The 14,673-nt window shown below is 40.7% G+C and overlaps 1 protein-coding gene across 3 annotated transcripts in view; it reads right to left on the minus strand.

Annotated features, from left to right (window-relative positions):
* The window catches only part of SLC44A1 (solute carrier family 44 (choline transporter), member 1), a 65,258-nt gene extending 51,798 nt beyond the window's left edge, over nucleotides 1-13,460 (minus strand). Inside the window, exon 1 of one of the 3 annotated variants that reach the window (XM_014958140.1) lies at nucleotides 13,301-13,454. In XM_014958140.1, coding sequence (XP_014813626.1) covers nucleotides 13,301-13,339 — 39 coding nt within the window. In that variant the 5' untranslated portion in view covers nucleotides 13,340-13,454. Of the gene's footprint in view, nucleotides 1-13,300 lie in introns of all 3 variants that reach the window. The other 2 variants (XM_014958141.1, XM_014958139.1) reach the window with 2 other exon arrangements.
* Nucleotides 13,461-14,673: the final 1,213 nt, after the last annotated feature.

The raw sequence follows: 14,673 nt of genomic DNA on the forward strand, positions 1-14,673 counted from the left end.
CTTTGATGTTGGTGTTCATATCTCTCTAGCAACTACACCCCATCCACTCCACACCCTTAAATGTTAACTGAGACCTTGATATTCATGCTTGGGCAACACGGATTGTTAATAGATGGTCAAAATAAGGTGTAACGAACGTTGTTTGTTCTGCAGTCTGGAAACTATGCTTTGTCTCCATTGTAACGGAAATACCATAAAATTTTAGCAGACATGCTTTGCCTGAAATCCTAAATCAGCATTTCTACTGATTTCAGCTTTTCCTCCAGACAGATGAAGTATCTTCAATATTTGCTGATGCAAGAAAGCTAGAGGAAAAATAAAAATTTTGGAAACAATTTATTTTAAGTTTCCTCTTACAACAGAGCTGTTATAATTTATACTATGCTATCTATGGGTAGTCTTGCCATTAATAAAGTATAGGATTACCTCTGCACTTTGATGACAGCATAGCGAATCAGGAGCTCTATCAGTTTCTCAATCTTATTACAACCAGAGTGGAAAGCAAGCAAAAGAGCCTGCATCTCCAAGATAAACTTGCAGGTTGGGAACCTGCCCATTACAGTTCCTCTGTGCTGATCGTAAGAGTTAAGAGTTATTTACTCAAGGATCTAAATGGGTGTGTTCAGAAGTTTACATCTGTCCATTTTCCAAAACACTCGGCAAAACTCAATGTTCTCAAAAACAAATCGGAACTGCTGGGTGCAGCACAACTTTACAATTGGGTCTTAATTCCACACCTGGAAAGCTGGACATCAAGCTAGGCTTTCTCTTGCAGAAGAGAAGTGTGAGGCATGCCAGCACATTCGCTGTTGTGGTTTGTTTTTTTTTTTAAGTTGAATTCGGAGCTGGGTGGTCTCAACAGAGTTAAGTACTTGTATGCAAACGCAAAACAAAAAGGGGCTATTTGCTTGGTATTCATTGCATCCAATCACTTCAAAACACAGAACCCCACCATCCAGATTTCTTTCTCCCTGCCACTTCCAAAATACACCTTTCCAGCACCATATAGCAGGTCTGAATTTACATCTCTTCTGCATACTGTAATATACCGTTACAGATATCAGCATAGCACAGAACCAACAGCTACCACTTTCGCTGTTAACTGCAATAGCTGCACTGGATGCTACCATACATGCACTCGCCATCCCCAACCAGAGTGCACCAAACAAATAAGCACAGAAAAAAAAGCATAAAAATATGGCATGTCAGCAGAAGACTACAGATGCAAGGAATTTGAGATTTTTTTTTAAACACAGAATGTCTTATGCAATGTACAATTCGGGAGTGATGTGACTGAAGCAAGAATCCAAGTAAAGAACATCTGCAGTATTATTTATCTATGGATAATCAAGCTGTGGGTAAGTAGCAAAGATGTGAGCAAGATCAGGATAAAGATGGAATTTGCCATCAACAGGGTATGTTGCAACACCACAAAAAAGGTAGCAGAAAGAAATCCTAAAGCCTGTGGTGATCAGATCATGTATTTCAGGAAGAAGAAAATGAAGCTAGTGCTGAGTCAGTCAGGGACAGTTAAGGACAACCCAGTGAATAACCAGCCTGACTAACATCCACTGGATAAAAAGGAGATGCAGGAAGAGGTTAGACTCGAGGCTTCCCTTTGGCTAGTGAGTTTAAGCTAGCAACTGAAGAGTACAGGACTATTCTGATTTGCATGCAAACACATAAGTTGTAAGGATACAGACATATCTTCATTCAGGTACTTAAGGACAAAAAATAAAACCAATACATAACAACAAATACAGCCCTCACATTTTTCAACCCAAAACAAGTCTCAGAACAGACACAGGATGGAGGATGTCCCATCAAAATCCCATAGGAAGATTACTAGTCACGAGGAAGAGCAACCTTCCAAGCTACTAATCTAACTCCAGGTCTACCACACACAGTGTTAAGAAAGCCAAGAGGAGTCAATGTTTAAAGGCAATGTCCACAGCCTGCAAAGCCAAACTGAGTTAAAACTTCATGAGATAACAGTTATGTGAGTTCATGTTCTGGCTCAAGAGAAGGCTTCCAAACTCTTGGAGGTCCATAGGCAGGACAAATTGTTCATTACCCCTACTTGTAAGTAACACTAAATGAAACCTTACATGCAGCTGAAATATAGTACTTCAATATTCTTCTATTCAGCATTGGGTTTAAATCAGTTCCGCTTCAACTCAAAAATAAGTGAAAATCAGGCAGAAAAGTTGAAACACTTCTTATACAGAGTTACACACAAATAATTTTGACATCTCCTCTTAAAAAGCAATCAATTCTTTTGTTTTAGTGTCCTTTTTCTTTCAACCTGGTTCTAACATAAGATCCTGCTGCAGAACATCCAGTTTCCCATTTGCAGACATTAAGAATAAGCTTTCTTAATTTCCGTGCTTACAACTTTTTTTCTGGGGTGCATTAAAAAGAGCATGGCCAGCAGGTCGAGGGAGGTCATCCTCCCCCTCTACTCTGCCCTGTTGAGGCCACATCTGGAGTACTGTGTCCAGTTCTGGGCTCCCCAGTTCAAGAAAGACAGGGAACTACTGGAGAGAGTCCAGTGGAGGGCTACAAAGATGATCAAGGAACTGGAGCATCTCCCTCATGAGGAAAGGCTGGGAGACCTGGGTCTGTTTAGCCTGGTGAAAACAAGACTGAGAGGGGACTTCATCAATGCTTATAAATATGTGAAGAGTGGGTGTCAAGAGGATAGGGTCAAACTCTTCTCAGTGGTGCCTGGTGACTGGACAACTGTACAAGCTGGAACACAGCAAATTCCATCTGAACGTGAAGAAAAACTTTTTTACTTTGAGGGTAACAGAGCACTGGAACAGGCTGCCCAGAGAGGCTGTGGAGTCTCCTTCTCTGGAAATATTCAAAACCAGCCTGGCTGTACTCCTGTCCACCCTGCTGCAGGTGAACCTGCTTTGGCGGGGGGGGGGTTGGACTGGATGATCTCCAAAGATCGCTGCCAACCCCTGCAATCCTGTGATTCTGTGCTATTGGATACAAGACATGGCATTTTGACTTACCATTCTAAACACTCAGGCCTATATTTACAAAGATTTTCAAGTCGTAGCATCCTCGGGCACTTCAGCATTTGGCCCACACCTCCCTTAACAGCTCATACCATGCTTTAAGGATGTGACTTTTCAGACCACTTCCAATTGCTGACACTTTGGTTGCTTCAGCTGGTGGGTTACACTTACTGCCAGACACAGAGCTAGTATATGGAAACTTCACCACTGCTTTCAGCATTTACATTCATTAATTGCTTGACCTATCCTTAAAGATTGGATAAGCTCATAAAATAAATCCATTGGACACACACTGAATTTTTTTACCTCTTCTGACCCTTATAATATAGAGAAGAGACTAAGGGTCTCTCCTCCCAAGTTTTTTATATCTCAATCACCACAGCAACAGCATGCCCTTTACAAACACTTCCTCCCAACGAGCAGTTACAAAATTTAGGAGAATTTAAGTTGCATCTTCATTCCACAGAAATGTTGCTTTAGAACGTCAATCACTATTCTTTTCAGTGGACATATGTTTATTTTGCTTTTTAAGCACAAAACCAACTAAAAGAAAATAATAAAATCAATAGTTCTAGAAGCCACAGAACTAGTTAAGATTGATTTTCTTTTGACTTTCTGCACAGTACAATCACATCCTCTGATACTTAACAAAAGGAAAGATCTGATCATAGTTCTTCATGCAGCACAAACAATTCCTAATCTTTTTTTTTTACCTTCTCATTCAGGTTCTCTGATATGTAAGAATAAGTCAGCTTTTGTTACTGTCCCTTTCTCTGCAGCAACAATTTGACCTCAATCTTTCATTAAGCTCACAGCAAAGCAATAGCTTTGAATCAACTATCACTGCTGAATTAGCTATCGTTGCCAAGTTAGCTGAAGTCAGATCAATGATTTTTAAGGAGTTATTTGGGGGAGAACAAGTAGTTTCCTAAAGAAATGAAATGTGTGTAATCTGTGCAAAGGATTTATTTTAAAACATAAGATAGCAGCAGTTTAAATCAGTACAAAAGGATTACGTAAATGAACTTTTCAAATCGCCTTAATTTATTTATTTTTGCTCTGCAGAGAGTCACTATAGAATTACTTGGAATATCCATTGTTATAATTTCTAATCAGTTTCAATAATGAAGGTATGGAGAAATTTGGTTCACAAGTATTTCTGTTTTTTTTCTTTTTAAATTAAAGGATAGGTTTTTATTGTACTTTTAAAATTCTTCAGGGATATTATTACTGATGTGGCAATTTAAGATAATTTGTTAGAAAACCTCATCCTAAGAACCACATTCATCTAACTACAACTCCTTTAAATTCTCTGTTGTTTTATCACCTTGACGTAACACCTGGATCCAGAGTACATGTGACTGTAGCTCAGTGCGGGGGAGTTAATAGAAATGACTGCTGTTCATATGCATAAATTAAGGAACTGGAAATGACTCTGTAGCTAACTATCTACACAGGAGTCAAAGAGCCACAATGTACACACAGCATTAATAAACAGTGCTCAGAAGCAAAACAAAGGATACTCATCCTGAGCGGGACCTTCAGTGGGAAGTTGCCATTGAGTCCTAAGAAAGGCCACAGAGTCCTGAGAATGTAGCTTTCCAAGAAGGACAAGCTGGTTCTGATACAGCACTAGAGGTTGGACTGGCTGTATGAATAGCACTTAGTTCATTCCAATAGCACAATGAGTACACAATACAGTCATTTTACACCTACAATGCAAGTTCAATGCTTCAGAACTGGTGGGTCTATTGCAGTACTGTGCACAACACAAAATGACATGGAAGGCTTGGTCTGCTCCTGAGTTCTCATTGGGAAATGGGCAATCCAGCTTGAAGAGGTTGCTACCAAAAAGCCACCCAGCCCAGAAGCTGTCCTGTCAAGTTTAAAACTACAGCTTCACACGCTATTGGTATCTCCCTACACTGCCAATACGACAGTTCTTGAACCATTTGGTAGCATTTCCTAATGACCACTTAAGGAGCTCATTCATTACTCATTTAATGTATCTTTACAATCTAAAGAACAGCCCCAATCACATGCTGGCCTTCACTATGAAGCATGCCATCTATGAAAAAAGGGAACCACATTTTACTAGTTTACCAATACATTTCCACTGCAAGAACGTAATTCTCCAGTTTACCAAAGAGCATGACATTTTTCTGTCTGAGACATGACACACCTTTCTACACTATTCAGCTGTTTAGGAGAAGAAATAGCAGCAACTGTATATTCTCCTGAAGGAAAATTCTTCCACCTCTGAACAGGTTCTAATTGAAGACCCAAGAGAGGAACAGGAGACAAGTCCTGGCCCTGAGCATTAATAGTTTAGGATGTTTCTAGGTCACTCTAACCTGGAGCCTCAAATCAAAAATGTTTTATTTTCCAATTTACTGCAAAACAGGTGTTAGTCATGAATTTAGATTTTACTCAGAGCCACATAGCAGTACTTTACATATAAGCAGCCATGTCCTTACTTGCCCAAGAATATCACCAATTGTTCTCCAAGGCCTTGTATAGTGAAAAGATGCATCTGCTCTTTATTAGTATGAAACTCAGAGTTCCAGAAAACTTTCAGAGCGGGAGGTGTAATACTGCTTTAAAGTTATCCACCAAAGGGTAATGAATTTATGCTTTGCTTCTCTTCAGAGACTACGCATACCACCAATTCAACGTGTCCACACCTGCTCCTTCACTAACATTCTCATACTCCGCACACGGTATTTATGAGTCTTCAACATAATGTAAACAAAATTGAGAGCATGCAAGACAGCACTTACAACATTATTGATGGTGTAATATAAAGATGTTTACCTTGAAAACTCACACTGAAAATCTTCAGTTATGAATCTGACATATGCTGTGTTGTATATCATCTTCCACTCATCTTTTCAGTCGACTCATATTAAACGTTGCTTCTAAAACTCCTTTATTACATGCTTCCATCTCAGTCTACAACTTAAATATTTATCTTGAAACATAACACAGCTGATTAAATAAAGAGCTGACATGATCAGCACACCTGCTGAGATTGTAAAGTTTAAAAAGAAGGCCATCTGCAGACAAAAGCCCAGGTTTTTGCACCTAAAGTTATTTAGTTCTTGTTTCTTTTCCTCATTATATGTTTATTGCTCAGTACTTATTTGAAAGCAGCAATAAATAAGGACACTTTACAAATATAACAGTAATATTTCTCAGGGGATTAATATCCATTTCAAAGCTTGTCGGTACTTCGATGGTTCTTAGTCATTAATAAAAAGCAGTCAAAAAAAAAACCAACCAAAACCAAACAGTTCACTTCTGAAGATACTTTGCACCTACCAAGTTACTTCATCACATTGAATATTCTACTTGTACATCAATCTGTTTAAGATTCTCAGATTTTATTCTTACTATGAGACTGCAAGCCCTAAATTACAAAATATTTTCAAAAAATATTTCAAGTTGTCCAGCTACAATTTTTCTTCCAAATGTGTTAGCTTTAGCAGACATTAGCAGAAGAAAGAAAAACCACAGCAAAACTCCCCAACTAATGGTCTCCACAGAAGATGAAGGACATTCCATAGAAAATGATGCCCCTGTTCTCCGCACTCGCTTCATTTCCCCTAAAAGAATTTTTTGACCCTTTTAGAGTGTCTAAAGCCAGAATTCAAGAGAAAACCATCACAGCTGTTTAAGAGCTCATGGCCTGCGCAGTACTGCTGTGAAAAATGATGTTGCCACTTACTAGAGCCATTCATAGCAGTTTGCTAAGTATTCTTTCCAATTGCATAATACATTCAAACAGGTGTGTCAATTGAAAAAAAAAAATAATCACAAAATCAGTGGTTTTGTTATTATATTTACAATCTTTGCAGAAGAGCTGCCTACCTTTCAGATGTGAAGGCCTACTTGGTGGAGGATTCTGCGAGGTTAGAGGCTTGTATTTGCACATGTCAACACAAACATGGTCCTTGTGGCACTACACTGAACACTGTGAACTAACTGCTGCATACACTGGCCTTGTGCATTCTTCCATATCACTGTGTACAAAACCCAAATTCCCCAAATTTTCCAAAAGGTTGGAAATGGAGAAGCCAATAGCCATATTCAGTTACGTTTAAAGGATGTCATCAGCACAACAAAAGCTGCTCAGAACATTCCCTCCCCCCATTTCCTCGAATGGTGATCAGAAAAACTATAAGCTTACTTTTTTTTGGAGAGGGGGGAAAAAAGCTTACATAGGTTTTTAAGTACAAAATTCTGACTCCCAGGTCCAAAATTCTGGAATAACGAGCAGAAAACCACTCAGGACTACAATAAGATAGCAGTGCTTAAGGACATTGAAAGCATATTAGATTAATAGGAACCAACACTAAGAAGGCTCTATCTGATTTACAGAAGAAAGGGTGGGAGGAGAATGGAAAGGGAAATAATGTGTCAAGCCCTTAGCTTATTACATAAGCATACTTCCTTAGAAATAGGCAATTATTCTGCAGTTTTTCACAGCAAACTAGGGAGAGTCTGAAAAAGCATTCCCAGGACATGACTATCATGACCTTGAACAAAATTCTTTAACGGGTTTCCTGTATTGTTTCTATGGATCTTAATACAACATTCTCAAATAACATACCTGGAGAGCAGCAAGAGTGGTTTCAATTTAAAAAACAAACAAACAAACAAACAACAAAAACACACCAAACAAAAAAACCACCCACAAACAAAACAGGGCAGAGTTCATTTCTGCTGTAAAAAGCTCCTTAACTATATCACATTTATTAAGAAAGGGTATCAGGCACAAGTTATCATGTTCTGCTTGCTGTGACTCCTCATCGTACTTTAGCACTACCAGTGATTAAAACAGAGATAGCTACAAACTAGCATGTAAAATGCAGTATGGAATCAAAACTTCCCTATACAATGCAATCATCTCTTATTCTTGCAGTGCATTGCACACTGGGTGCTGAAATCACATCAAAGCAGAGAAGATTAATCTAAGGACTGTAAAGCTGAACTTCAAAATAAAGTTGACTCTCCTCTCCTCTTAAACATTCTTGAGGTTGTTGTCATACAATTGCACACTTTTATTCCACAATAGATATTTACTTACCTAGAAGATTAAAAAAAAAACAAACCCAAAACAACAAACAAAAAACAGGGGGGCTAGAGACAGGAGGCCAAACAATAAAATGAAATTTATTTACTTCATAAATCTGTGAAACTTTACAGTGGCTGCAACACCTAAAGGAACCCTACTATATATTCATCAACATGGACTTGGTCTCTAAAATTTATACACAAAAAAATTCTCAGAATAGTTTCATCAAATAGAAGTAAAAATTAGCAATCAGTTTAGTCAGCGGGCAGAAGTCATGTGGCAAAGCTCTGCATGACTGTTTAGAAGCAAAGCATAAGACTTCCACAATTTTCCAACAGCTCCTTCAAGTGAGAAAGATTCAAACGCAAAATGAGAAAGACACGGTTTCTGTTAAGTTGGTTTGCAAGTTTTGATTTTCCCAAAATAAACCACTGGGGTAAGTTCAAAGCAACAAAAATTATAGTCAGCCCAACAGAGAAAAAGGTATGCACAGTTACCGCCCTCAGAGTAAAAAGCACACAGACAGTTGACATCCTCACTACATAACACTGTCATTTCTTCATAATGAAAAATAAAAGCGGTCAGTTGAATAATACTTACAATGACAAATCTAAAAGTCTGACGGCTGACAGCATTCTAGATGCCAATTAGATTAGTAACATAAGATCTGGATTTAACATTCACCATCAACAATGCAAGTTATTCAATCTTTTACAAAACTGTTCTCACTTTACAGAAAATTTATCTTGTAAGGATATAATGTCCCCCACTTGTTCTTAACCCAAACTATAATTTCTTGAAGCACGAGAAGAAAAAATTAAAAAAAAATAAATCAGTATTTGAGTCACTTGACAAAGTAAAGGAAATAATGTGCTATTTAAAACTTTTAAGATGTGACACAACTGAAAGACAGTCTGAAACTCAGAAGATGCTAGTCATCACTGTGAAAAGCTCAATGAATTTGAGGAAGCACTTACAAGTAGCTACATAGTTGAAATACTTCTTTTAGGCTAAGATCAAAAGGAATTGTTTGCATGGGTTGTGCAGTTGCTTGTGACATTTGTAAATGGACACCTGGGAGGCTGCACAACAACTGAATAGAGCACACAGACCAGAAATACAGAAAAGTAGTCAACAAGTTCATGAGAAGTCTGACTTGTTAGCACTGTTCTTGGATCCTGCTTGTACATTTCATCCTTTATACTGTATCTACTTGCCAGAGGCTAGAACAGAAGCTTCACCTACTGTCAATGTGTTGAAAGGGAAATCTAGCTTTCTAGCTCCTGGAAGTAGAATTCACAACTCATTCTGTTTCTGCCCATCAACACTATTATTCAACTGGTTGTCTTCTTCCTTGATACTACCCTTGCCTACAATGAAATGGGTTTGGTTTGATGCCCATTATATTCAGACATTTGACTGCAAGAACCTCTGACAAATGAAGATATCGCTGAAGTACAATTAATGATCTGGATTGTCAGCACCAGCTCAGAAGAGACACTTCACCAGAACTACTTTTTTTTTTTTTTTTAAAGTTAGGAACTCCAGGATTTTAGCAGCAGGTGCTTAAGGGAAAGTTAACGGATTATCTGTCTTTATCTTGTTTTATAATGGGAAGTTCTTTTAGTCTTGTAAAAACCAAGGCCACCACTAAAACCACCAAGAATAATATGTGCTTTGTTTACCCCAGTCATGCCTTCCATTTCCAGCAAGATTTCGATCTCCTCTCACAGATATCTTTGATTAAGCCAGTAGCTGTGAGGACAGAATAAACAGACACACACAGTATTTTCCAGACCCAACACAAACACTAAGACCTCAATACTTTGTCTTGTTTCCTGTAACATTGTGCTAAAGCAAATGCCTTTTAACTACAATCAGTCACTGCAATTGCAGAAGAGCAGGAAGGGAGAATGGATTCTCTACTGCAAGTAACCCAAGTGAAAGCAGTTTAAGGTCCACTTCTTCCACAGCTTGTTCACTTTCATGAACTATGAACTTCTGTTCCCCCAGATCTAACAATGCAAACTTTGTACAGCTGTGCTATAAACCAAACCGGTGGAGCAAAAAGCTACACTGTGAATTAAATTTGCTTGCTCAAAGCAACCCACACCAAAACCACCAAAAACCTGTAAGGATTACTTCAAACAAACAGACCCTACAGCACAGCATAACAGTTACAGGGACAGAGGAGCTATGAACTTCAACAGTACCTCCCGCAAATCCAGCTTTACAACAGACTACTACTGTGAGACAGCAGAAAATACCACTGATGAAGGAGAAGAATGGAAGAAAGGGAAGAGAGTATTGCCGCTGGACTGCAAAAACCATTTTTCTTCTTTAATGAACCTCAAGATTTGAAAGAAATTGGGTTATTCTATCAACTTGGAGCTTCAGCACCATTCCCTCAAAAGATCTCAACATTTAAGAAGAGAAGATCACTTCCAAACCAGCAAAAGAAAACTATCAAAAATGAGTAAAAACTTCAAACTGTGTTGCACAGTAGATCCATGATGAAAGAGATGCACCTTGACAGCACCATCTTGAGAGGCTCATGATAAAAATATGGCAAGGGTGGACAGGGGGCTGAAATCACATAAACCAGCAGCACTGCAAAAAAGGGGATATGCAGGGTCAGTTTAGGGTTTTTTTGCCCTTATTTCCTTTATGAGGTTTTCGTATCATCTATGTCACCACACTTTGCCCAAACAACTACAGTTCAAAGAAGCCTTAGGAGGCTAAGGTCATGGTAACTAATGAAGAGGACAGAGACTGCTCTAAAACAACTGCAAAGTCTAGCTGACATTGCACAAGGCTTGCCCAAGATGGGGAGAGGTGAGACAAAAATGAGCACACCTGGAAGAAAGCCTCATCCGGCTGTATTAAATTCACATTAATGCTACTTATAGGAGTTAAATTGAAAAATTTAGTAGAATAGGAGGTAAATTAACCAAAGGGGGGGAAAAAGCATGGAAGTACAAGCACAGACAGCAGTAGAGGAGAAGAAATAATAATCAGAGAGTAGAAGGCAGTGAAGAGTAACAAGAGGACAGTATTACAGAAGCCCAGAGAGAATAAGACATCAAGTTGTAGAGGATTACATGCAGTATCGAAAGCAGCAGAGGTCAAGGAGGGTAAGAAAGAAGGGGAATCCTTGCAACTCGGCCAGAAGGAGCCTGTAGAGATCTTAATGAAGGCAATTTCGGCAGAGTACAGAAACTGGACTTGAACGAATTTAGTACAAAGAAATAGGAGAGAATGTATGACAACAAACGTAAATTTTTCTGTTCTAGGAGTTTGGAAAAGAAGGTAAGCAGACTAGAGCTGACCACCTTAACAATGGAGAACAGCAACTCAGAACAAAATTAGGAAGGGCTTAAGATGGCAGCAAGAGGTAAAAACCAGAAATTAGGAGTTGTAACAGAAAAATTGAATGAATGGGGTCAGGCTAAGCAGTTAAAGGCAGAAAAAACACAGAGCAAACACAGGAATCCATCACTGCAAGTAGCAGACAGGAGTGCCGAGGAAAGGTAAACATGCCAATAGTAATCAGTTTTTCTCAGAAACCTTTAGATTCTGCAGGGGAAGAGATACAGGAAAAAGCCTAAGGCAGAGCACTAGAGAGCCTGTAAAGCAAAAGGAATTGGGAAGTGTATTGGTGGAGGGGAAAGGATAACTGGGTATGAAATAAGAGTTAGGAAGAAAATGTCAAAGAAATCTGCCTGGTTCAACAACCAGTCACAGGTAGGTGCATTATCATAAAAGAGATGAGGAGGTGGCAGTCATGAGAAAGGGACTTGGAGATGCAGTAATCAGATAAGATGGCTGGCAAAATCAAAACAGAAGTAATCACTTCTCCCAGGAACAGAAATGACGATTAGCAGATGAAGATCAAATAGGCTAGAGAGCTGAAGAGTAAACTTAATGAGAAATCAACTTGAAAAATAAAGTCACAAGGCATGAGGGTAAGGAGTCATGATAAGAGAACAGACTGTATGTCAAATACTAAGATGAAGCTACACAGGGAGAATCAAGAAGTGAGGCAACATGAAGGAATGTCTGAGGGAGTCCTACCTAATGCAAGCTTAAGAGGAAGTAACAGAGGGGAAGTATAAAGACAACTGTAGATGAGGAATACAACATTTATTGTTAATGATAAAAGAGAGGATAAGACAGACACAAGGCATTAACATAATGCTGTATTGTTGGCAGCAAGGTTTCTGCAATCGATACACCAGACCAAACTGTTGCTGATAAAATATTCAGCAAGTACCCTTTGATTTGATTTCCTGAGGAGACACACGATTGCTCATGGCTAAGGAATTAAATAAACAACCATTTTTTATACTTCAGTTACATATATGGGATACAAAGCTCAATTATTATACCACATCTTGGCACATATAAGGAAAGCAAATGAAAGGTTCAGTAGCTTACTATTAACATCATGCCCCCATGTTTTGTAGAACACAAAATCTCACTGAAAAACAGAATCAGTTGAAACCTATGAACAAGCCAGGTATTTAAATCATCTGTTCCTCTATTTCTTCTGCTTTTGGTCTCATGTTACCCACAAATAAGCCTGCATTCTCACTTAAGAACATAACAGCAAACAGCAATTCAAATTCATAAGGAGCTAGAAAGGACACTTAAGAAAAGCAATTTGCACAGGAATCATAGAAAATATGATTGGAAAAGACTTCAAAACATCAACTTCACTCTCAGTGCTCCAAGTCCATATCAGCTTTCCTTAAGCCACTCCTTATAGATGTTTATCTAACATGTTTTTTAGCAAACCACAAACACAGGCTCCACAATCTCCCCTGGCAGTCTACTGCAGTGACCGAACAATTTAAAAATCTTTCCCTAACATTTGGCATGTATCTTCCTCTCTGAAATTCAAACCATTTCTTCATTCACCATAAAGCTGACTGCCTTCCTCTTTGCAGCAAAATTTGCTGTATGGAAAGGATGTTCCCTGTTGCAACTGGACAGCTCTCTGCAGTGTTTTGCATTGGAAGGACAGAGCCCCTATTAAAGAAAAAAAAAAAAAAAGTCTGCCTGAACGGATAAGCTACAAAAACTCATCTCTGTGATGAGTCATCTGGGACAGCAGAGACGGACTTTCCCACATAAGCAGCCTGCTGGAAGCTGGATTCAGCCACCGCAAGTGACACAGCCAAAGGAAACTAACATTTATAAGCAGGGAAGGCACAGCCATAGCGTTAGTCATGATCGCTCGTCCTACAGCCTTCAGAAAGGAGCCAACGTAAAACAGTACAGCTCTGGTCGTGTTGTTCAAAGGGAAAGTTAAAATGGGAAGCAGAGCCACAAACTGGAGCGCTGGGTGGAGCTCCCGATTGTGCCTTGCTTGGCAGCACCACTCTGGGGGAAGAAAAAGGAGTCATTAAGGGCAAAGCAGAGCAAGGGGGGAGCAGTAAGAAAGAAAAACAAGCTGGGAAATGAGAGATGTACATGGGTCCCTGTTCCACACAAGGGAAAAGGATGCAGGGAGGCAACTGAACCCTTGGCTATGGAATAGGGAAAAGGGTTGGGATCAGGACTGTCTCTCTTTCCAGAGGCGATGGACGTAGGGGAGGCCCTGGACAAGTTTCCTCCCACGAGATGGCTCCTCTCCCCGGGGTGGGGCTGTAGGGACCCCACAGGAAAAGCCGCAGGGAAGGGGAGAGAGTGCAGAGCTCCATACTGGGGGTGCATCAAGGCATGGCAGAGGGGAGAAAGAAGTCCAGAGCCGTAGGACAGGGGTGCAAGGTAGTATGGGGATGCCAGGGCAGAGCTGGAGGCATGCAGCTGATGCCATGGCAGGGAACTGGAGCAAGGTAAGGCAAAGACTGCAAAGGGATAGCGGGCTTGGAGGAAGGGGCAAGATGACGCTGATCCACAAAGAACAGCATGCAGAGCAATGCAGAGGCAGAAGTGCATAGCATAGTGGGAGCAGGACTCTGTGGGGAGAAAAAGGGGCTGCACAGCCATGAGCAGGATGAGCACGGCCACAGCAGGGAGCAAAACGATGCATAGTTATGTGCATCAGGGCTGGGGGGAGGGAGGGGGAGAAGGTGGGGTGTGAAGGGGTTCTCAGCCATGAGAGAACAGGACTATGGGAGGGAAGAGCAACGCATTGCCAGCCATGGGAGCGCAGAGCTGTGGCAGGGCAAGGGGGGAGAAGGGAAAGCAAGGTGCTCACAGCCACGGGAGACTCTGGTTACAGGGATGCAAGCCGGTGCTCAGGCGTGGGAGCACAGGGCTACAGGTGTAGGGAAGGGATGCACAGCCACAGGGAACAGGGGCTACGGTGGTGGGAAGGAGCAAAGTGGTGCACAGCCGTGGGGGAGCGGGGCTGTAAGGGGCAAAAGGGGATGCAGATCCACCGGACAGCAGGGCTCTGGAGGCAGTACGCGGGTGCCCACCCACGGGGCAGCACGGGGGCGGCAAAGCTGGGGAGGGGGCCCACAGCCGCGGGGGCCAGTGCGTCCGCAGGCGGAGGTGACGGGGCCCGGCAGGGGAAGCAGAAGGGACAGAGGGCAGGGGAAGGGTGAGGAGGAGAGG

The sequence above is a fragment of the Calidris pugnax genome, unplaced genomic scaffold, assembly GCF_001431845.1.
Source record: "Calidris pugnax isolate Ruff unplaced genomic scaffold, ASM143184v1 scaffold317, whole genome shotgun sequence".
In the NCBI taxonomy this organism is placed as follows: Eukaryota; Metazoa; Chordata; class Aves; order Charadriiformes; family Scolopacidae; genus Calidris; species Calidris pugnax.